The sequence below is a fragment of the Amblyomma americanum genome, chromosome 4 (assembly GCF_052857255.1).
Source record: "Amblyomma americanum isolate KBUSLIRL-KWMA chromosome 4, ASM5285725v1, whole genome shotgun sequence".
NCBI lineage: Eukaryota > Metazoa > Arthropoda > Arachnida > Ixodida > Ixodidae > Amblyomma > Amblyomma americanum.
Genome location: NC_135500.1, coordinates 173,187,612 through 173,210,919, shown reverse-complemented (window position 1 = coordinate 173,210,919; position 23,308 = coordinate 173,187,612). Strand labels below are relative to the sequence as shown.

Here is a 23,308-nt window from a genome sequence, read left to right as displayed (position 1 = left end):
ACCTTAAAGCATGGTCGCGCCGTGTGCTCAAAAGGAAGCAGGACATGAGTTCGCCAGCGGAAGGGCGCTTAATTGGTTGCCTTCATGCATACGAACTTGCGCCATAACTTTCAAACCCATCAAAACTTCGTTGCTTCAAGCCAAAAAGATTGATCATTAAGCTATAATAAATTGAATGCGCCTTAATTTACCTAAATTAACCATTAAAATACTTTTAAGTATCGCTAGCATTCATGAAAAAATTCGGGATCACTGCGGCCACACCCCTTGGCGTAATTGAAGGCAACCATGCGCCATGCCGCCGGCCAACTAAACATAACCTGCGTTCTTGGAGGACACGGCGAGACCATGCATGCTTCAAGGAGAGTTTAGACCTGATAATTATTCCGTTTGGGTGCCTGATCGGTAAATAAGCTTGCGAAATATAGTTGGGATGCTTATTTAGTTCTTAACGGGTTAACCCCCTTTGGTATGATGCAATAACGCACGAACGCCCATGTGCGCCAGAGCGCCTCGTCACGCACGCACACGATATTTTTTCAAATAGGAGGAGCGCGGTGACATGTTACATGCCGCCGCTCTGAGATAGCAGATGCAGGCATTTTGAGTGGCTATCGATTTCGAAGCAGAGGCGCTGCTATATCAGTGGCCAGAGTTATGAGGTTTTAACATCCCAAGGCAACCTGACCTGACCTCACCTAACCTAGCCTAACCTAACCTAGCCTAACATAGCCTAGCCTAACCTAACCTAACCTATAGGCCACCAGAAATGCTACTAATTCTGCAATTTTCAATGCAAGGCTAATCTTGCCTTCTTCTTAAAGGGACACTGAGGAGAAATTGAAGTTGGCTTGTATCCATAGAATAGCAGCTCCTGATCACAAAAATGCCGCTCTTCCTGAAAACAAAGCTCTTGTAATGTAGAAAATAGCAAGAACCAAAATACAGGTATCGCCGCCACAGGCCAATCTCGCAAGTACAAGCGTGATGCCTTCCTAGGACAAGAGGTGCCACCTTGGAGGAATTTTCCTTACTTCATGGACGTCACGAGTCTTTGAGGCTGGCAAAGGAATTGCGCACCGCACCGCTAGCCGGTCAGAAATCACGGAGTCTGCGTTTACGTCACGTTTCACGTCACTCCTTTTTGTGACGTCATAAGAGTTGCCGTGGCGTCATAAGAGTTCCCTGAGTTTGAATCAGGACGGCGGGAAAACCTTTTTCAACTTCGAATCCAAATTTCTTTGAAATAAATGCATCTTTCGCGCCCGGACAAGCGGCAACAAATTCATGAAATGCCGAACTATCAAATTTTGCTAGCAAAAAAAAAATTGACAGAGTTCTCCTCAGTGTCCCTTTAACAACACCATCACTACTGCCACAACATCTACATGTCCTTGACCAGAAGTGAAATGTTCATTTATGTTACTGTCTTAAAGGAAGTAGTACAAACTTTTTTCTTCACAAAAAGTACATTTCTTGAGTTATCATTTACCCTAACAGAAAATTTCAAGGCTATTCAGTAATTGCCAGGCAATGGCCTAAAAATTTGAGAATGCGCCTTGCATGTGGATTGTACCGGGTTCAATTTCTGCTGGGTAGGCACCAGCTTTTATGGCACCAAACGCTTTGTAAAAGAGTCTTTGACAAGAAAATATCTTCAACAGGCTGGTGATCGATTCATTCCGCTATGCAAAAACTTAAATCTGCTTTGTGCGATTGTGCTGACCTACGCAAAATAAAATTTACATGCTGCAGTAGAAAGCTGTACGTTACATAGCTCATGTTGGTTTACTTTGCACATAGCAGAGCCATCAAATATAAAAAAACAAATTTTCTCACCGTGACCACATATCTTTCAACTGCTGCCCCTCAAGCCAACCTCAGCACCATAAATAAATTTTGAAAACAATTATACTGCCACCTTCGCTTCAGCCTTACAGAACTTGGCTGACAAATGATACATTATGCAGCCCCATGATTAATAAAGAAACTGAATTCAACAGGTTTTTCAGTACAAAAGTCTAGTCTGTGAACACTCTAATATTCTCTGTAGGTGTCTTTCTATTTCCCTAGTGTTAGCATGTGATATGTGCATTCTGGTTTCCATGTGTCCTTTGGTAAGGAAATGTGCTATGTGTTTTAGTGAACATCCATGAATGTTAACCATTAGTGGTTGCATCTGACACTTTTGTCTCTCTCTTCTCCTTCGTGCTCTGTACGTAATTTTTTTTCCTTTACTACTTGCACTTGCTGTATGGCCTCCCCATATCATTGCAATGTAACTAAATATAACTCGGCTTAACTGTCCTACCACAATGCAACATACCTGATACAGAAGGCTCAGTAGTCTTATAAGCTAATACAGCACATGCTGCCGATACTGGCTTGCATCAGACCCATACAGAGCTCTGGTATGATTCATATGAAATTATAAAGCATTCTGACATGCAGACCAAACGACATAAACTATTCAGAATTGTTTATAAGTGTTGCATTCACATTGTGTTTAGAGCACATTCGGAATTGTGCTTGATATATATGTAGTGTTAAAGGGCGACTGCACCACTTTTTAAGACTTCCCCACTATTCAAGGATTCAAATCTTTTTTGGCTGTAGGTAATTAGCATGCCAAGAGTTTTGGCGCTAGCATTTAAAATAGGAATGTAATCGACGGTTAAATTTTAGACTTCACCTCATAACAACAAAAGAGTGCAGAGAAGCTTGGTGTGAGGTGACGGAAGGTAAGATTTAAAATTTCCGCTATCGTCGACCACATCCTGCGCTGCCTTTGCTGGAATTTGATTTTTTTTTTTCCTTGAAAGCAAGCGTTTATGTATTGGAAATGTACCAGTACCTTCGATGAAGTCAGGATGCGCACCCCTCTTGGTGCTGTGCGCTGCGAAGAAGCTTGAAGGCCATCAGGATTTTTGACAGCAATTAGTCAGCATTTAAAGTGCTGGCCCAAAAGGTCTTTGCATGCTTCATCTTCAAGCTTCATACATTAGACCTCTTTAAGATCGTCAATTTCAAAAACCTATGCAGTTGCCCTTTAAATGTCAAATTTGGCTAGTTTATGAAACATGTTATATTTCTGCCATTAAAATGCAAATGCTTACAATCATCTGCTGCCTGGAGTCTCCCCTGCTAGCAAGTAAAGCTAGCTCATAGGACCATGTTTTTTCTAGGCATAGAACATTCATCCTTCGAAGCATCTGAAGTCACATCATTAGCCGAACTCCGTCCATTGCAAGATGACGGCCTCTCCAATAACCCTCCTGTTTACCATGTCCTCTTATTCTTCTTGTGGCCACCCTGCAATCTTCCTAATCTTATCCATTCACCTGACTCTTTGATATGCCCGTCTTGTCTTGGAATACATTCCTTTAGTATAATGGATCATCAGTTATCTGTTTTCTCCACATTACATGATGACTATGTCATGTGCCTGTGGATGCTGAAGAAAATTAAACATTTTCTCTCAATTTCAGTGTCTTTCTTTTCCCACACCAAACAGGAACGATAACCTGGATGGTCTTCGTCGCAATTCACACATTAGAAGGTGGAAGTGATCTGGGCTGAACGGTGCTGCTGACGCCCAGAACTGCCAAAATTGCTTCTGTTGACAGAACGGGGGCCACAAGGGCGGGTCTATACAGATGTGGGAAGGCAACTTTCTCAAGCAAGAAATTTTACATAGGAAAACCATGCTGAACCAAAATTTTTGGATAAAAAGGTGCCAAAAATACGCAGTCCAAATGAGATTCCCACTAAAACCACCGTTCCAAGGGTGACCCATAAGTCTACCCCTGCTCGCCACATGTCCATGTCTGTAACAACTTGTACCAATGACATGCATAGCTCTTTTCGTGCCATATGTGATTTTTGTTTCAGGAAGAAGCATGGAACAAAATTTAGAAATCACAATTTTATTTTTGTCACACATAACATGATTGTTTGCACAGCAATTACAGAAGGGTATTCAGAACTAAGATTTTCTTTTTGTAGACATCAACACTTTTTCAGCATAAAGATCTTCTCTGCGTTCAAAGACAAGTGGGATGCAGATGATTCACTGAAGGTATTTAGTTTTTGGAGATTTGGGCTGAGCCTGACAAAAAAAGATTGCTTGTGCAGCTGAATTGTTCCTGCTTTAAATTTGGTGCTGCAGGCATACTTAACCGACTAAAAGTACTGCTAAGTTAGTCGTATGACCAACTGTATTTTAGGGCTCTGGGATACAGCAGAAGTGGCTTAGAGCTCAGATGTGCAAGGCATTTCCTTTGGTGTGCTCGATTCTTTCAAAGGATAATAAGGAGGAATTTAATGTACCCATGCAATTTTGTGCTCTACCTATGGCACCAGTCACCCATCATACATAGCAATTAAAACGTTTGTAAATGTTTCCTTATTCACCTATGGGAAGAATGAAGGTAAACTTCTTCGCACAAGACTAATTTCAGCTCCCTAGAAATTGGGAAAAAATTTTAATTTTAAATTGTGTGGTTTAATTTCCCTCAGTGACGCATGGGCTTTGAGGAATGCCGTAGTGGACTGGATTAATACTGACCACCTTGGGTTCTTCAGCAAATGGGCATTTCTGAATTAATCCCCCACTGAATTCCTGTCAGCATGATCAGGAGCAGAACATCAAGGCCGCTGGCGCAATGTGGCGGTTCAAATTGAAAAAGTGGACAGAACAACAGAAAAATAAAATGTTGAGAGAAGGATTTGAAGAAGAGGAAAACTTCCGAAGACACAGTTAAGAAAACGTGGTACATAGCCTTTTCTCGTTAATATCCTAGAAAACCTGCTTGAGCATTTCGAAAAGCAGGACTGAAAGCTACATTCACCCAGTCCAAGCACTTCACATCAGTGCACACATCCTTCTATGTGCAACCAAGACATGCATTTGGTGCATTTGGCTCAACGCACCATTTCCAACTATGGTTGTCACTTTCTCAGATAAGAAACAATGATCTAATTGCTGCACAAGTAAACACAAACAGTTCACAATCAAGGATGCGCAAAGGATTAGTGGGAGCCTGCCTTCGTCTGAGAAATAAGTTGAAGAGAGACGAGAGCCTGTGGCTTTTATTGCAGGCCGCACTGCTGGAGAATTTGTTTTCAAAAACATGCGCAGGTATGCACCTCGCTTTATGTGATGGTAACCAATGAAAGCCAGATAAGCGGCCTGGCTTCAGAACTGTTCAGGTCTTTCGTATTTGTAGGCATCATATAATCTTCATAACCTCTAAAAAAAATGATACGAGAGGCACGCGCAAGGAACTTTTCATTGTTTTGCAAGCTTGAAGTGTCATAGTGCCATCGGGCACTAGAGTGCCACCGAAGCCCTGTGTGCTGTAACAAATCACACTCCATGAAATTGCTACGTGTGTCCGAAATCTCCGAGATGCTGTGAAAAGAAATTTTTTTCCCGTGTGGTACAATGGAAAGTTAACCCAGCTGAGATAGTCCTCTAATTCCACTAGCCATGCGCGGCAAAAAAAGGATGATGATGGTGACTATGGCCTTGCCCTTTGAAAGAGGTGGGTGTCGTCAGTACGGTGCCCAACCACAGTACGCAACATGTACACAACACACACAACTAATCACTCACTACACAGAATGCATACACACATGAACACATACACATCAATATGTACAACTGAAACAGAAATGACAGCAGTACATCAAGAGCTCAGTGGCTGCTGCCATTATACCCCCAACCAGTTTTTTTAGGTGCCCCTAGAATCATTCACGCATAGCACCCCACCGCTCAGCAAGGCAATTCTTGATGGCCTCCACTGGGGCTCGGATATCATGTTTGCTGCTGTGACTGCGATCCAATTCTGGCTGGGTGGGCAATGAAGAAGACTCCAGTTACTCTAGAATGTGACATTCATGGTGGACTATAGTTGCCTTGGCAGCAGAGTGCCAAGCGTTCCGTGGTTTCGTCTTTTTCCCCCACACTTTGAGCATAGCGTTCTCTGTCCACTGTCTGATGAAATCAGTGCCAGTACTGTAGGGTCTGCAGAGCCCTCCACTCTTGCCTCGAACAGGAGGCTGCTGCAACACTTATCGTAGAGCACTGTAAGCTGGGATGCCTATTTATGGAGGCTGATCTAGCCTCGTGAAGGCTGTACACAGATTTTCAGCGCATGTCTCCACTCCCAGCCACTAATATTCTGAACTCGGACAACCACCGTCTTCTTGGAATTGAGCCTCGGGTTCAGACGCGTAATATCGATCTGGCAGATGTTTTGCTAACACTGCAAATCCTAGAAGTTCACAAGTACTAGATCGTCTGCAAAGGCTAAACCCGGCAGTCAGCGGTTTTCATCCATACAGGCTGTCTAATGTAAGGCCTCAGCAGCCCTCGCTCGGAGCTACGAGTGGCGGCGACGGGCACCCTTGGCGCAGACCTTTCTTCACTGCGATGGGGCCCTTAAGACCGATCAAGGACCCGAAGTGCATGACAACGGTGTTTTCTTTACACAGGCGTCCAATATTGGCCAACAGTAGCTCCAGAAGCCTCAGGTACGACGGGGAAGTAAAAGCATGGACCCAGCATGGGGTACGTTGTCGTACGCTTGCTCGACAGAGAAAACAGCAGCACAAACCGACGGCCCGGACGAAATTCATTAGTGCCGCTGTGAGTACTGTACATGAATTTTCAGCGCGCACCTCCACTCCCAGACACTAAAACACCAGCCTCTTTTTGAAATTGAGACTCAGGTTGAGACGCATCTCATACTGGCCTTCTATCTTCGAAGGTCCGAACGAACTTCTTTTGTGCCGCTGCGAGAAGCCCACCTCATTCACGGCGTAGAAGAGGAGGAGGAAAAACATTTATTCTGCTCTAAATTGATGTAATCTTCGCGGTCTTCAGACGGCTTCCTCCGTCTTCTTCAGACAGGGTCGGTTCCCCTAGTCCAGGGCTCCGCTGAGGACTGCGGTCCAATCCACTCCACTGACAAATCCACTGACAAATCCACTCTGGATATCCAAGTTGTCGCTGGAGAGCATCCCCTCCCACTGTTCCACACTCGGGTTTTCTACTCTGGATACCTGACCATTCTTTTGACAGGAAAGGTACAGCGTCAGCTTGAACTTTGAGTCGCAACCTACCCTATCCTACTGGTCTACACAAGGGTTGCACAGCTACAAGCAAACTGAGCAAAAAAAAAAAGCCAGCAGACAGACATTTACAAATCGAAAGCAAATCCTTTATTCAACTATACCACCCCCTGAGGGCATTGAGATGCCATTTTTTTGTTTTCTTTTCTCAAACAACCAGGTTCCTTATCAAAGGAAGATAACATGGTCCTTGCTTTTTGCTGTCTCAAAAATCTTCTTGATGTTCTCGAATACATTTTGAGGCGATAAGGATGCATCAATTCTGGTGTGAAGCCCACGTTTCTGGTAATAGCCAACAAGTGGCTTCGTCATTTTGTGGTACGAGTCCAGACGTTTCTTGAGTGCTTCAGCATTGTCATCTGCTCGACGCACGAGTGGCTCACCAGTCACCTACAAGCATTTTTTACCAGATGCAGCATCACTACAGTTGCAAAAACGAATAGTTGTCAAGCTTCAGAAGCAACCAACCAATGATAAAAATACTTGGCTTTGAGAACAATCCAAGAAGTTGTATTGGTTATCAAATTCTATTCTCCTGTGTTTACAGCAGCAGTTGCACCTTTCTTTTTTTTTCCCACCATTAACATAATCCATGCTAATTTAGCAAAGCTCACAACAGCAAAGGTTTACTATCAAGTATAATAATAACAACATTCAGTCCACAACACATGCTTACAAAAACACTAAATATAAGGTATGAAAGAGTGATTAATAAACTTTTCAGCTCATTTCTGCACTACATTAATGTTAAACTGCAAGCCTCGCTTTGACGCTTTGGCCCCAGTATAGCATCACCAAATGCCCTCCTACACATCCGAGTGACCACACATTTCTGCACAGGTGCATAAAGGGGTGTATTTAGCACCTCAAGCCTCTAATGAAATGTGTGCCTTGTGCTATCGTGCAAACATCTACTATGACACAAAATGGTAATACAATCTGCTAATAAAATCCAACATAGATTGGTACCATGATTATTTTTTAAAGCCTACCTTCTTGCACTGGGCCAATAAGTATGCTAGCTAGGCCGTATCCTCATATAATTAGGAATATTATAACAAGAAGACAAAAGAAGAGACAATGTTATGTAATAAATCCATCAACACCATCCCCATGTCTGGCAATGTAACACGCAATAAAAATTTCCCTGATCTCTCTTTAAAAAGGTGCTGAGCCACCCCTTTATCAATTATGAAAAACACCTTGGAGACTGCTGAGCACTTTACAAGTGATGTCATCCTGAAGTAATTTTGCCAAAACATGCAACAGGAGCATAGAAATTTTCACACAATATATGTACCTTTCTAGTTTCCCCCACATCTGATTTGATCCTCCACTGTTTTTTTACTTCTGTGTCCAGAATAATCACTCCATATGTCTCTCTAAAAAGAAAGGTGCTGAACCACCCCTTTATCAATTATGAGAAACACGTTGGAGACTGCTGAGTACTTCCTACAGGGGCTTCAGAGCTCATCAAACAAGACAAGGTTAGCACTGTCATCATGACTTATCACAAAATCATGTAAGGGCCAGTTTTAGCAATAAAATTTCGTTATAACATTAGTTGAATTCCAAATCAATATTCTTATAACACAAATAAAGATATGCAGTTTAAAACTGGATATGAATATTTGAAATTAGTGCATTTTCTTAACATACATTTTCAGAAGTGCCAGCATACTTCAAGAAATGTCCAACCTTTCAGGTAGCACCGAACACAACAGAGTGTGCTTATATGTGGTGCTATTTGAGATGCATAACGCTGCTGATGTTTGCAGTCAGATGGGAATTAGATAAGCTAGTGCTGCAACTATCCCAACCTATGATTAAATGTCATTCAGTGGCAATGTGAAAAATCAGACATGGCAAAAGAACTTTAAACTTATTTCATGCTATTTTTTTTCCTGGCCAATTACAAGTATGAAAAACAGTAAAAAAACAAGAAACTTTGTCCTTACATCATCAGTCATATGTTTTTTAGGTGGGTGGAACGTCTCATGGTAGGACCGCCCACTAGGCACATGTGTGAGCCTGCCCGTAATGCGCTGAATGAGCAGACTGTCATCGATACCAAACTCTATGACAGAGTCTAGAGGGGTGCGCCTCTTCTCCAGCATTTCATCAAGCTGTAAGAGAAAAAGAAAACCTTTTTACAGCACAGTAATTCATAAGTACATCTACAGGTGACAGTGTTGACCCAAGGTGGATAGAGAATGACAGGAACACAGGCATGCAAAGGTCACATAAGCAATACTGTAATCTAACAACAGTAAAACAGATGGCCGAATGACAGGACAAAACCCATAAACACCAACAACCAAGACATTCAGCAACCTGGCTGGATTTATCTAGTAAGCACAAGGTGCTTATGGAATGTGGTATGCGGGTTTGAAGTCCCAAAACTGGATGTGAGCAATGAGAGAAGTGTAGTGGATGGCTCAGAATTAATTTCTGCCACCTAGGGTTCTCAAACGTCCAATGAAATCACACAGCCTAAGAGCATGTTTGCATCTTGCCCCAATCGAATTGCAGCTGCCGCAGTCAGGATTTAAACCCACTACCTTGGACTCCGTAACCAAATGCCAGACACATCATGGTGTGTACAGGTGAGAGGTTATAGATGACATAGTTTTCAACTTTTATGGCACAAATTAAGTATCTATACCAAAAGGTGTGTTTGGTATAGAAAGGTGGTGGTGCAAAATAATTATTTTTTTTTAAGGTGACAGAAACCTGGGAGGCCTCACTACACAGCCCCGACAGTAAAGTGTGAAGTGAAATCATCGGTCAAGCTCAGCCTGCTGCTGTGACCTTCAGATCCCAGCCGACGGATAGACACGCTGCAGAAGAAGACTTCCTCTGCAGTGCAGTTTTGACTGGTGGCAATATATGTTATTGCTCTCTCTCTCTCTATGTGATGTGATCGATCAGTTACTGCGCGAGAATGGCTGCAAACACACAAGGTATCTGCACACAGCACTACACTTTTAAATGGCAGCCCTCATACAGCATGCAAGTTGACGGCTCAAGCAACTACAAACAATACAAAAAACACCTGCAGCTTATGCCAACATTCTCTGCCAGAGCACATGCTAAAGGATTGAACAGCACAAATGAACTTCTTTACAGTAGTTTTTGCATCATAAATGCATAAAGGATGAAATGCCAAATGCCCAAACTTGGACAAACTGAAAACAAAGCAATTGCAAGCAACAATTTTACTGCAGTAAAATAGCAACCTTTCTGCAGCATTACTGAATGTATGGTCCGGCTGTGCAACTTTGCACATAAGCTTACAGAATAGTTTTCAGCACATGCACTGCACATGACTCAGAGCTGCAGGCCACCTCAATGAATGTGTGTTATATGCTACTTCAACCAAATACCTATAGTCGAATACGACTAAAGAACGAAGTAGCTTTTTCCCTATAAAGGGCCCTCTTCCAGCCAATGGCATCGGCCAATTCTCATGAACCTGCTAGCTTTACAATGCAGGGAGGGGACTATCCCCCGACCACGGAGAGAGGGGATTGTTCCCTTCCATCTGCTTTGTTCTTGAGTTGTATTCGACTGCAGCAAGAAACAGCCAGCAATTTGTTTAAGTTGAGAGAGGCAAGGATTGCTATACCCACAGCTAGGAAGCCTAACTTCAATAAAATGAGGTAATAAGCGTGCAAGTCGAAGTAATTAAGGGAAATTATTTTGAATCACTCGATCCATTAATTCCTTGCAACAAGGTTTAGTTAAATGGGAACTGTAGTGAAGAACATTTGAATGTGGTGCCCGCACACATGTTAAGGTCCAGCACTTAATTTGCAGAGAATCTGCAGTGACTGTGTAGCACCTTCTCAGCCTGAACGATGGTGCGAGGGAAACCATCCAGGAGGAAGCCATTGCGGCACTCTGGCTTGTCCAAGTTTTTGGCCACCATCTCAATGACCACATCATCACTGACGAGCTGCCCACTGTCCATGGTGGCCTTTAGCCGCTTTCCAAGTTCAGAGCCCGAGCTTATCTCACTCCGCAGCAAGTCCCCTGGAATAAAACTATGTCAGGGTGTTGCAGCTCAAAGATAGTGCAAACTACAAGTTCCCTGAGTATTATTATTTTGAGGTTCTATGCTCATTTAGGCAAGGTGACGTTCCCAAAGAGGCATGGTGATAAAATTGCACAGGCATCTGGATTACTACTGTCTGCTATCCCTGCAAGACAGGGTTTCATCCACAATTATTGCCCCACTATAGCATGTAATCTCTATGGCATGAGGAGGAGGCCAATTCAGTGCAGCATAGAACACAGTTTTAAGGAAGAACACCCATACAACATAGAAACAAAAAATCACATTTTAAACCTCTTAATATGAACATATGGTGCTAAGACAGGTAATACGTACCACACAATCAGACAATTTCAAACGATAAATATTTTCGTTCGACTTGAGTTAGTGCAAATATTGACGTGGCTCACGAATCTGGCGAACCATGTTGCACCAACAGCAAAGCACAATGCATTTGACCACTGGGATGGAGGATGGGCAGTATATTGCAAGTGTCAATAAGTTATAGCCGCTGCCTCCAAAAGCAGGCAAGGTTGAGTCCAATTAGACAAAAAATTGCAGTGGGCGAATAGTGGTTAAAGAGAAACACAAATAACGCCAACTAAATACCAGAAGTCAGCTCTGTCAAAGCAGCCAGATATTAAGACAAACTAAAGTTCTTGTGGCCCGTGACTAGATTTGTGCCTGGCGCTATTTAAATCGCAGCACTCACCGGTAGCCAAGTGGCAAACGCAGTACTCCTCCTTTAACTTCGGAGCCTGCGGAAAACAAACACGGCATGATTATTTGTGCCATTCGTTCTCTCCAATACAACAATTTACCTGCGTGCCCTTGCCAGACCCCGGTGGACCTAAGAGGACAGCGTTGATACCTTTCCTGCTCCGGTTTTCATTCGGCACGTAACTGCCAGCGTACAGATGTTCGGACTCTTTTCTGTTTAGTAAGGGGGCCATGTCCAGTACACGTGGATCTTGACCTCAATAGACTGTTCACGAAACAATGTAGCGGTCCCGACACTTGCCCTTAGCGCCGGCTGCAACCGATCACCGATTCTTGCCACCGGGCCGCCGACTACCTCGCCACCTCGCACCACTAGGAAGGGAAAGAGAGCGAGGCAAGGGCTCGCACCGCTAGCGAGCGTAGTCGTCAGAGGAAAGATAACCTATCAATGAAAAAAATAAAAAGAAAGCTGCTATGCGGTTGTCGATTGTGCTGCTGCGCAGTGAAGACTGCTTTTTGTGCAAAACCTGTTAAACATCGTCAGATAGGCGCGCCGTAACTGCGCGGTACTTACTGAGCTGAAATTAGCCTCAAGCAACGCTAATTCGTTGCTTAGTGTACTCCATATTTCACTTCGCAGCTGTTTACCATCTCAATTTCCTTTACGTCGTTTCCGCCTGCTCGAAACTGGAATAAAACACGTGGTGCAGAGTGGTGCAGACCGTGACTATGGTCCTGTGTCTTGGCGCTGCACGTTAACCCAACTGCTTTTTAACGTTCTGTTTGAAGTGCTCCAGCTACAAAACAATTTAATTGGCAAGTACAACGCTTTCTACAAATTTCTGCGCTGAATTTTGTGTGAGCGATGCCGAAGAAATCTGTTGTCATTCGATCCAAAACGCAATGGAAGCCGGTTCAAATAGACGCTGCAACCCTTCAAGGCGCTGAGTGGGAAGGCTTCTCAGGCCTTGAAGAACTCTCAGGTTATGACATTTTGCGTCAAGATGACCCTTCAAGGCAGTCTCAAGATGCATCCGACGCCTCTGCTAAGAAAAAGAAACGAAAACGGAAGCGCGATGGTAAACCGGCGGGAGCCAGAACTGCCATAACTGCGGAAAAATCAACAGTGTTGCCTCATGAAGACGAACCGTCCAATGACGCTCAAGACGACGCGTGCCCGGACGTGCCCAAAAAGTCGAGGTGTGAGGACATGTCTGCCTGGCTCAATTGCTATGTCCCCGAGCCAGTGCTGAGAGCATTGGCCGAACTGAAGTTCACTGAGCCCACTGAAATACAGGCGCAGACCTTGCCAGCTGCGATACGTGATCACCTGGACATCATGGGGGCTGCGGAGACCGGCAGCGGCAAAACACTTGCATTCGGTATTCCGCTTCTGCACCACATCATGGAACGCAAGTCGCGGCAGCCTGAAGAGTGCGCTTCGAAGGCCATGCCCCTTCAAGCTCTGGTGTTGACGCCCACGAGAGAGCTGGCCATTCAGGTAACTCGGCATCTTCAAGATGTGGCCAAATACACAAACGTGCGCATCGTAAATGTTGTGGGCGGCCTTTCGGCGGAAAAGCAGCTGAGACTGCTTAAGCGGAAACCAGAGATTGTGGTGGCCACTCCTGGTCGTCTTTGGGAGCTTGTTGACCAGGGAGCGCCCCACGTCTCTGACTTGAGTAGTGTCCGTTATTTGGTTATCGACGAGGCCGATCGTATGGTTGAAAAGGGTCATTTCGAGGACCTTGCGCATTTGCTGGAGGTAATCAATGCACCTTCTGAAGAGGGCACGGAAAAACGTCGCCGCCAGAACTTTGTCTTCTCAGCAACCTTGACCATGGTGCACGACTTGCCAAAGCGCATGAAGAATAAGCCTAAGAAACACAAACTGTCTGAGAAAGAAAAAGTGGAGGAGCTTATGCGCACCATTGGTATAAGCTCTAAGCCCAAAGTAGTTGACCTGACACGAAAACTAGGCACCGCTGAGACACTGTGTGAATCAAGAATTGTGTGCCCTTCTGTTCAGGACAAAGACAGTCGCCTTTATTACTTCCTCCTGGCACACCCGGGAAGGACCTTGGTGTTTTGTAACAGCATTGACAGCGTACGCCGTCTGGTGTCTGTGTTAGACTTGCTACAACGTTGTCCCCTCCCGCTGCATGCTTCCATGCAACAACGGCAGCGACTCAAAAATCTTGATCGGTTCAAGAACAACCCATCTGGTCTCCTCCTAGCTACAGATGTAGCGGCAAGAGGCCTTGATATTCAAGGCATTCAACATGTCATTCACTTCCAAGTACCACGAACTGCTGAAGTTTACGTCCACCGCAGTGGCCGCACAGCACGTGCCAAGAGCGGTGGGCTAAGTGTGATGCTCATGGAACCCCGAGAGCTGCACCTCTACCGCAAGATTTGCAGAACGCTGAACAGGGATGAGGACCTTCCCGACTTCCCCATTGACCAGAGCATGCTCAGGGCAGTGCAGACGCGCGTAGAGTTGGCCAGGAAACTTGAGGCTGAAAGCCACAGAGTGCGCCGAAGCAACTATGAAGACAACTGGCTGCAGCGTGCAGCGAAGGAAATGGAGATTGACATAGACAAGAGGATGCTTTCAAACACGGACGATAAGAAGAAAGCAGACACAAAACGCAAGCTTAAAGCAATGCAGTTTCAGCTCTCAGAGATACTGAAGAAGCCTCTCTTTCCATCTGGCTTTTCTGGCAAGTACTTGACACACCAGGGAGCTCTTGAAGTGCCCAAAGTCCGCATGGATGGCACAGCAGTGCAGGTTGTAGAAGCCCAGAAAACTAAGAAGACTGCCATGGCAATGCCTGTAGATGGTGCACCCAAAAACAAGCAGAGAAAGAAGGCAAAGAAATTTAAGCTCTGGAAGCAGAAAGTGGTTGGTAAAAAAACGGAATGATGAATAAAATATGGAAGGCCTAGCGAGGAATTCCCTCTTTCGTTCATGTGCACATCAGTAAAAATGAGCACAAGTAGCTCCGTGGAGATGGTTGTCCAGCCACCAGAAACTCCTAGCATGACCCTTTCCCCAAGCCATCCATGCTGTCATGCTGTGCCATAATGCGCAATTTCCATCCATGTGTGTTGTTCTGTAGTGATGCCTGTCTTTTAATTAAGTGAATGTTTGCGGTGTTATCATGCACCGTTTTATTCATCCACAATGTACGGGCAACACAAAGTCATTTCAGCATGGGTGCGATTGAGGCGTAGCCGTTTTGTTTTTCTGCATGTTCACTCGGGGATATTTAGAGACTATTTTCATATTGTACTTCGCCAAGCGGTTTGATGCTGCAATTTTGTTTGCGAAGATTGTGCTCTTGTAAAACAAGAACAAGCATAAGAACCTGTGCGAGAGAATGAGCTGGGGGTTGAAAGTGCTAGCACCTGCACTTAATGGCGAAATTGCCCTAACAAAGCCGGTGTACGCCACGTGACAATACAAGAAAAAAAATTCACACGACGGTTACAAGCGTGCAACGCAAATATTTTGCCACTGGCTGTGGTGCGACAGCAAAGAATTTTTCACAGATATGTTCCATTTTTCACGCGAAGTCAGACAGCCAGAGGCAAATCCAGACTTGTTAGCACTCCAGTGATATTCTGCAGTGGGTTTTGAAGCCACTCCGCCACCTCCCAGCCAGTCTTCCCAGAAAATGGAGAGGGGTATTTCACTCTCTACACTTTTCTACCTGCCAACCAAGGTGGTTGGTGCTGCAGATGCTGCCATCGACGCCACGAAATTGAGGAATGAGGTAATAAGAGCCAGCACTCATTAAAAACATAGTTCTAGTTTCATGCTGCATCGTACATGTACTGGGGAGTTGTATGGTGGCGAAGCCAATGTTTGTTGGAACCACTTCTGGTTTTTGGCTATGGAAAAGTTGCAAGCACAGCTCATCCTCTCAGCATGGGTGTTTCAATGCATTTCATGTAGTTTACTTTGACAGCATAAGCACATTTTCATAAGCTACCCCGATGGCTCGGTGGTTATGGTGCTCGGCTGCTGACCTAAAAGATGCAGTTTTGATCCTGGCTGCGGCAGTCTCATTTCGTTGGAGGTGAAACTCTAGAGGCCCATGTACTGCGCGTTAAAGAACCACAAGTGGTTGAAATTATCAGGAGCCCTCCGCTACGGTTTCCCTCAGCAGGAGTTGCGTTCCAACGTTAAACCCCATAGAAATGGAGGTCCCACTTTTGTTTCTTTTAATTTGTCACACGAAGTATAGTGTGCCAAGGTCAGAATTTGGCATTGGCAAAAGAAATCTTGCCGTTTATTTTAGTGAAGTTGGTTTTATGATGTTTCACGTCCCAAAGCAACTTGGGCGTTGAGGGACGTTGTAGTGGAGGGCTCCAAATAATTTCAACCACCTGGGGTTCTTTAATGTGCACTAAAATCACATGATACATGGGCCTCTATACTCAGTTTCAAGCATCATGTGCAACACTTTCAAAGCTAGTGCTCTTGTTTGCGCTGCCTGCATCTGCGACCAAAAAGTAGTGCGTTATTTGTGGTGAGCGAAACATAGTAAATGCTTTGCCTGTAGGCTTACCACGTGACATTTGTCATGATGTTGATTAAATTCACTGTTATTGCTGACAACACACTGTCGCTTTCTCGGGCCATAGACCACTAGGGCACAGAACAAGTGCGGAGTAACACGCCTCCCTTTATTTTCCCATCCGGACTACTTCCGTACCTTTCACAGCAATGCACCTGATGTATGAAATGGAGTATAGCATTTCGCTTCCAACGAAATGAGACCGCCGCAACAGGGATCGAACCGGCGTCTTTCGGGTTAGCAGCCAAGCACATCAACTGCTGAGCCACCATGGTGTTTTAATGAAGAGTAGAGGTGATGCATGATTATGAAATTTATTCCATCAGGGAGAGAAATTGGTAGATTCTTAATTTATTCATATGTCAATAATTACAAATACTTCGTGCTGGCCTGGTTTGTCCCACACTTGCATGTTGGAGTATGTGATTGCCTTCACTTCGGTGCCCTGCGATACAAAAAGAACAGCACAGGCATGGTTTACATTCACCTGAAGAAGAACATAGTTGTTCATGCGCTCTGTGCCAGATTTACTTGTGGTGCCTGCATGCACTACATTCAAGTTATGCTAGGCATACATAATTTATGCTGGGCACAGGAGATTATAGCGATGATGTCATAAGGCAGTGTTGGGATCTTCATCAGAAAAGCTCTGTAATAAGAATAACAATGACAAATGCAGTGTAATACAGCAATCTTCCTTAAATTACATGCTCTAAATTGTGGCCACATGGCGCTGCCTCGTGCATAATACTGTTATAATGAAAGAGCCCTTGCCTGAGGGTGCTTGCCAAGCTCGAAGACCTCTCCATACCTGGAAGAAGCAAGCAAAATTCCATGGAAAAATTGTTTCACTGCAAGAGGCTCAAGTCCAAAGCTGCCATGAAAGAGCCACAGCAAATAGGTCACCTTAATATGTCAAAACTTACACTCTTGCCTTTATTCTAAAAGCTTCCTTATCAAATTCAAGAATCTTCACCTTCTGCAAAAACAAAAAAACATTATAAACACATTAAGTACGCTAAAAAAAAATGGGCATGGCAGGTAAAAAGGTAAATTGCCAGCGATTTTTTGGCTTTCACAATAGCCTACCCTTCCTATGATAAATGGTTCTGCACTGAACACAAACAGCAGTTCGTCCAAGAAATGGAAAAGCAGGCCAACCATGTCTTCAGCTGCAAGAAATAAACTGTAATAAACTGCAAGAAATAAACCATGTCTTCAGCTGCAAGAAATAAAGGTGTTGTTCAAACAAGTTTTAAGACTCATTTTCACATTACTGTACATGCAGGTAAAGAAGACCAACCCAGTAATAGTTTGAGGCTTAAGAAAAGTGCTGCTCTAAAGTTGCTACCATGCATAAATGAAAATGGCCTCCAAGCTTTCTTTCTGATCTGTGGCAATATTTACCTATTATGATGTAACCATGGTATAACCATGATGTAACCTCTTGAAGTGCAATATGAATTCATACTTGTCACACAGCAGAGCACAGTTGTAATATGAAGTCCAGCACCAGCACTGGAGCTAACCAAAGGTAGTGCATTTGTTCTCTCATGGCATCAGCGTTAAAGTTCAGCATTTTGTTTCTTGATGCCCCAGGATAGCATAACAATTCGATAGTGTCAATGCTTACAAAAGTGCATATAACTACAAGGGAAATGCCCTAAAGACTTACTCACCCCCTCCCTTTTTATAATATCCTAGCATATGGTATTTGAAACACGAATGTGTTGGAAAAGCGAAGACAGAAAAAGACAGGCAACACAGTCTACCTTCTGCTGCGATATCACAGGTGGCACGAATGTCGACTTTGTCGATCTCTGTCATGTAGCCAAACATTGCAACTGCTACCTGTAGAGAATGAGAGAAAATAAACTATATGCTGATTGTCATGACATGGTCAGGCTTTCTACAGACTTAAATGACAAGGTAATGCTTACCTGTTCAAAAGCTTCTTGCAAGTCTTCACCCCCTTTGAAGAACTTGTTAAGTATCAACAATGTGAAGCATTTTGCTAAATGCTGTCACTTGCCTTGTATAGCAGTGCCAGCAAATTCTTTTCATGATTCTACCCTACAAAGATCATTGTGACAGGTCCCATTCAGTTGAACCAAGTCATTCACTACTGCTTACCACTATCATATTGCCACAGTGCTAGCCATTTACTGGCGCCGCCATGTGGTGGGACAGCACCCACTGGTCTTCTTTGTCTTCCCCGGCTCGTGCGTTCGTTCGCTGAGTGCGTCTGCCTGGCTAGTCCTGGTGTGCCCTTCTGCCCCTTCTGCCGGTTTTCGGTGACATTTTGGTCATGCGGTGGGGAACTGACAGCATTCTGGGTGGTCTGACTTGTCGAAGTGGACGTCATTGCGCGGGGTCGTGCCGTCAGGGGTCGGAACTCAGGATTTAAACCTCATAAGTGGCGGCTGTGCCACCACTCATGTGCCACCACTGGGCGTCGTCGGAGGCTCCCGGTAGCTCTTCGTGCATTGGGAAATTACCCGGCACCTCCGCCAAAATGTCACCGAAAGCCGGCAGAAGGGGCAGAAGGGCACACCAGGACTAGCCAGGCAGACACACTCAGCGAACGAACGCACGAGCCGGGGAAGACAAAGAAGACCAGTGGGTGCTGTCCCACCACATGGCGGCGCCAGTAAATGGCTAACACTGTGGCAATATGCCATGGTAGAGATAAGAAGCAGCTGCAATTTATTAACTAGCCCGTGCAAAACCGCAGCAATTTGCAAGACAATTATTATAAAGTGTTTAAAGAAAAGTGAAGTATGAAGATAAAAACTTGGCTAATAACCTTATTGAGGCACCCTCTCAAGCCACTGCTTGATGACAGTAACAGTTCTGTTCTCAAGGTAGTGTCAATGACGTGCATTCCTGCTTTCTATCATTTAGTTTGGATTTTCAAGTGCCATGAATTATGAGTAACATTGAGAAAATATCGGCTTTTTCCAGCAGTGTAGCCGCTTGCATAATGGCAGGGTCAATCAAGGATTACACGAGAAGACAGCCAAAACTTAAGTGTGCCAAAGTGTAACTTCCAGCAGTCCGGAGATTAATAAATAGCCTTTTCGTGGTTATTTTCACATTATTCATGACACTTTGCTCGTTGCACAGAGCCTCTCAACAAGGGTGCCTGTTGCCTGCAGACACTCTTGTTGCAGAGTTCACCAGACAGGATACATCCGTGAAGCCTGCAACAGACAGTAAAAGGAAGACACAGTGAATTATATTCACTTCTTTTATTTCCGAAATTGCAAAAGAATGAAAGGCTTACTGAACGTCTGCAGTGTGGTCGAGATCTGCAAAGAAAAAAGTGATGTCAAACACAAGTAAACAAGGCACTAAGGGTTAAGCAGCAACAGTCAGAATGGCCCTAAAATCAAAAGAACTGACAATTTACATGTTCTGCTTTTTTGAGAAACAGTGTCGGGCATTGGTTTTATATATATGGCAAACTCCTTACACAGTTATGCTTGTTTACTCAATATGGAAAATACTAGCAGCTGGAAAGATTGTAGCTGAAAGAAACTTTGGGTAGAATATGGTGCTTATGCTTTAGTAGGAACTTTTTTTTTGAACTCACTAACTGGAATGTAAAGATAATTCTCTCTCGTACACACTTCAGAGGGGTGCAAGAAAGCACGTATTTGCAGTGGAAAGTTACAAATATGCCCAATTAGGCAGAAGAACAGAGAATGAATGAAACCTGTAAAGTGAATTCGTGGTTTACATGGAAAATAAAAAACAATGTGATGTAAGCAAGCCTATAGAGCTGAATGGATGGATGATCGATGGATGATAGTGTCTTTAGCCTCTATTGGACGGAAACTAGCACCACCTAGGCTTCCTGGTTAAATTCCTGGTTAAATTTTTCTTTTTAATTTGGGCTTTCCCTTTGAAAATAGCTAATTTGACGCTCTTTTTCGCGAATTTGCCTTTCCCTTGATTTCCGCCACCAATCTTCTAACCTTCCCTTTGTTAAGGCAACGCTTTTCTCGTCCATTCATCTGTCCTTCTCAGCAAATCCCAGCGCCCGCTCTATATTTGCCGCTGTTTTATCGAGAAGGGCGGGACGAAGTTCTGTGTACCTCAAAACTAAATGCTCTATGGTCTCAACTTCAGTTCTAATATAGCCATTTCATCCATCCATTTTATCAACTTCTTCAAATTTAGATTTGTACGTTTTCATTCTCGAAACCCCTGCCCTAGCTTCATGATAGTGAGAGGTTGGTCAGATGGTTCTTGATAATCACAGAGTGAACAAGGGAGGGAAAACTTCAGGGCGCTTGCCAACGTTTTTACAAAGACAAGTCCCCGTAGACAAGTGGACTCGTCTACAAAGACAAGGCCGCTTGTCGAAACGTTGGCAAGCACCCTGAGGTTTTCCTTCCCTTGTTCACTTTGTGACTGGCCTAGCTTCGAAAAGCAATGAGCTGTTTCGCGAGTTATAAAATAAATGCTCTCTCGCTATGTCCTGTATTGTTGTCCTGTATACACCAAGTTCTGATTTTCCTTGCATTCTTTCTTTCCGCATGTTTCTTTCTGTCTCCTTTACCTCCTTTTCCACACTAGTATTTTGCTTACCCTATCCCTCACATGTAGGTAGTTAACTTTCAGGTTGTGTTCGTCCATTTCGTACTGACACTTTTCATGTATAGATACTTGCATATCTTTTTTGCCAACCTTGTTTCCTCCATTTTGGTTAGCCTCTGATGATACATCAGTCTGCTAATCGCCTCTCCAACACTTCGAACGACGCCCAGCCCATGTCCCCCGAGACTCCCTTATTTGGAGTGCTCCCATGTGCACCCAAGGCTAACCTGCTTACACTTTTCTGGCAGATTTCTAGGCTTGATTGCACTTCTGATTTCATGCACAGGACTGTATTACTGAATGAGAGGCTTGGTACATGATTCATTTCCATACATATCTAACAACCCCATGCTTATTAGAGTTCCATAGTACACTATGCTTTGTAATGTGAGAATTACTTTTCCTTTTGTCCTTCAGAATCTTTTTGTGCTCTTCCAGATATTTTTTTCATTTCATTTAGCCATATGCCTAGATACTTACAGTTCTTCACATGGTCAATATTAGTGTCTTGTATTTCTAGTGGATTTCCCCTCTCATCATTATATACCTTTATTCCAGACTTTTCTCTGCTAAAATGCAGTGCTAACTTTTCGCCCTTCGCTCCACAGATCTTAACTAGTTCCTGCAACCTATCCCACTTGTCTGGTAGCAGTACAATGTTGTCCGTAAAGATCAGTCCTGCTAGCAATTGATTTACTTTCTGGGCACCTTGTAATAACTCACGCTGATGCCCATTTTACTCTCCTGTAACCTCTTTTTCATTTGACACATGCATATCATGAAAAGTAGGGGTGCCAGTGAACAGCCTTGTCTTAGCACACTTTTAATTTTAGCTGGTTTTGCAGTTTATCCCGCCCCTGTTACCACAACCTCATTATCTGTACATACATGTTGTAGAACCTTTACCAGATTTCCATCTAAACCATATCCCTTTAATTTTCCCCAATGCTTTTCCTCATTCACATTGTCATATGCCCCCTTAATGTCCAAAAACGCTATCCGTAGTGGCCTCTGACTTGCCTCTGCTATCTATATACACTGAGTTATAACAAATAGATTATCCTTTAACCTTCTGTCCTTTTGGAAACCGCTGTGCAGCTCTCCTACGATCTCCCTATATTCTGCCCATTCTTCCATTCTCATTTTTACCATCTGCAGTGCTAGCCTGTATATAACTGATGTACTTTAACAAGCATCGTGTCCCGCCTCTCTTTTCTTTGTCTTGTGCTGCACTGCTCCCACCACAAGATAACTGATGTAACCGTAATTGGTCAATAGAATTTAATGTTGTCCTTTTTTCCTTTACCCTTGTATATTAGTCTCATCCTGCTCAATTTCCAATCATTTGCTACACCTCCTCTCCCTATTATTGGTCAATACTCTCTCGTAATTTCAATTTGCTTTTCTGGCCTAGTATGTTAAGTAGGTATACCATCTGGCCCTGTCGCTATTCCCATGGGAACTTTGCTTTCCATTCTGTCCCATTCCCTTGCAGTCATCCCCCTCAGCTCTTCCTACACTGCCCTGCTGCTATCATTGCTCTCGTATATTTCTTTTACCTCAAGCTTTGAAAATACTGCCTCGATTGTTTGTATGATATATTCCTGTGTTTCCTCTCCCTCTCCTTTTTTGCCCTCTTGTGTGGTCAGTGAGCTTTGGTCCCCCTTTTTCTTCTTCCCCCTGTAATCTTATGTGCTCGCAAAACCTATTTGCCGCATTTCTATATTTATAATTATCTTTATCACCCACTGGACCCCTGCTTTGACTTGACGGCGTCGTCGAAGTGCAACCAGCACTGAAGGTAACCTACACTATATGGCTAAGCTCGCCTGCTCGATAACAATCCACCGCTACTGCTACGGATCTCTAGTTTTTAAGCATGCACGAAATTTTGTGCGCGCAAATGATACTCACAATCGTACTTGACCGGCGGTATCGAGAGCTCCTCCTCTGTGAAGTCATCTCTTTCAACTAACTCGGCACAGTGGTAGTCGTCGCCAGAAGACATAGCGAAACGTTTCTGATCCTTGCTGCACGTAAACGAGTGTATCTGATAATACAATAAAATTGGTTGCACCCGTTCGTTTCGGTTGTTCAGTACTTATTGCTTATCAGCGCCTAGAGTATACAGGAGGCGCTGGCTCATCACATTGCCGCTCACTTATGAAAGTTTTCGTAAACAAGCTTGACCTGTCTTGGCTGC

At 44.0% G+C, this 23,308-nt stretch overlaps 3 protein-coding genes across 3 annotated transcripts; 1 reads left to right on the top strand and 2 right to left on the bottom strand.

Moving 5' to 3' along the window:
* Positions 1-7,204: 7,204 nt before the first annotated feature.
* Positions 7,205-12,353, bottom strand: LOC144128667 (adenylate kinase-like). Its single transcript, XM_077662251.1, has 5 exons — positions 12,016-12,353; positions 11,907-11,952; positions 10,982-11,172; positions 9,096-9,263; positions 7,205-7,527 (listed from the first exon to the last, which is right to left on the bottom strand). The coding sequence occupies exons 1-5, from the start codon at positions 12,145-12,147 to the stop codon at positions 7,306-7,308; spliced, it is 759 nt and encodes a 252-aa protein (XP_077518377.1). The 5' UTR covers positions 12,148-12,353; the 3' UTR covers positions 7,205-7,305.
* Positions 12,354-12,595: 242 nt separating this feature from the next.
* On the top strand, positions 12,596-14,861 carry LOC144128665 (ATP-dependent RNA helicase DDX24). The gene has a single exon (XM_077662249.1). The coding sequence runs from the start codon at positions 12,780-12,782 to the stop codon at positions 14,838-14,840; it is 2,061 nt and encodes a 686-aa protein (XP_077518375.1). The 5' UTR covers positions 12,596-12,779; the 3' UTR covers positions 14,841-14,861.
* A 1,936-nt stretch (positions 14,862-16,797) lies between these two features.
* Archease (protein archease) lies at positions 16,798-23,286 on the bottom strand. The gene is made up of 9 exons (XM_077662252.1): positions 23,020-23,286; positions 19,787-19,811; positions 19,693-19,703; positions 18,441-18,472; positions 18,273-18,351; positions 17,590-17,672; positions 17,427-17,479; positions 17,275-17,311; positions 16,798-16,945 (listed from the first exon to the last, which is right to left on the bottom strand). The coding sequence occupies exons 1-9, from the start codon at positions 23,111-23,113 to the stop codon at positions 16,856-16,858; spliced, it is 504 nt and encodes a 167-aa protein (XP_077518378.1). The 5' UTR covers positions 23,114-23,286; the 3' UTR covers positions 16,798-16,855.
* Between the last annotated feature and the right edge of the window lie 22 nt (positions 23,287-23,308).

Excerpts from the sequence above, each read along its gene's own strand:
- LOC144128667 (XM_077662251.1), bottom strand. The coding sequence starts at position 12,147 with ATGGCCCCCTTACTAAACAGAAAAGAGTCCGAACATCTGTACGCTGGC. Across the intron at positions 11,953-12,015 it reads GGTCTGGCAAGGGCACGCAG|GCTCCGAAGTTAAAGGAGGA; the intron begins GTAAATTGTTGT and ends TGTTTTCCGCAG. Across the intron at positions 9,264-10,981 it reads CCATCGTTCAGGCTGAGAAG|CTTGATGAAATGCTGGAGAA; the intron begins GTGCTACACAGT and ends TTTCTCTTACAG.
- Archease (XM_077662252.1), bottom strand. The coding sequence starts at position 23,113 with ATGTCTTCTGGCGACGACTACCACTGTGCCGAGTTAGTTGAAAGAGAT. Across the intron at positions 18,352-18,440 it reads TGCAAGAAGCTTTTGAACAG|GTAGCAGTTGCAATGTTTGG; the intron begins GTAAGCATTACC and ends CATTCTCTACAG. Across the intron at positions 17,673-18,272 it reads CTGTGATATCGCAGCAGAAG|CTGAAGACATGGTTGGCCTG; the intron begins GTAGACTGTGTT and ends TATTTCTTGCAG.
- LOC144128665 (XM_077662249.1), top strand. The coding sequence starts at position 12,780 with ATGCCGAAGAAATCTGTTGTCATTCGATCCAAAACGCAATGGAAGCCG.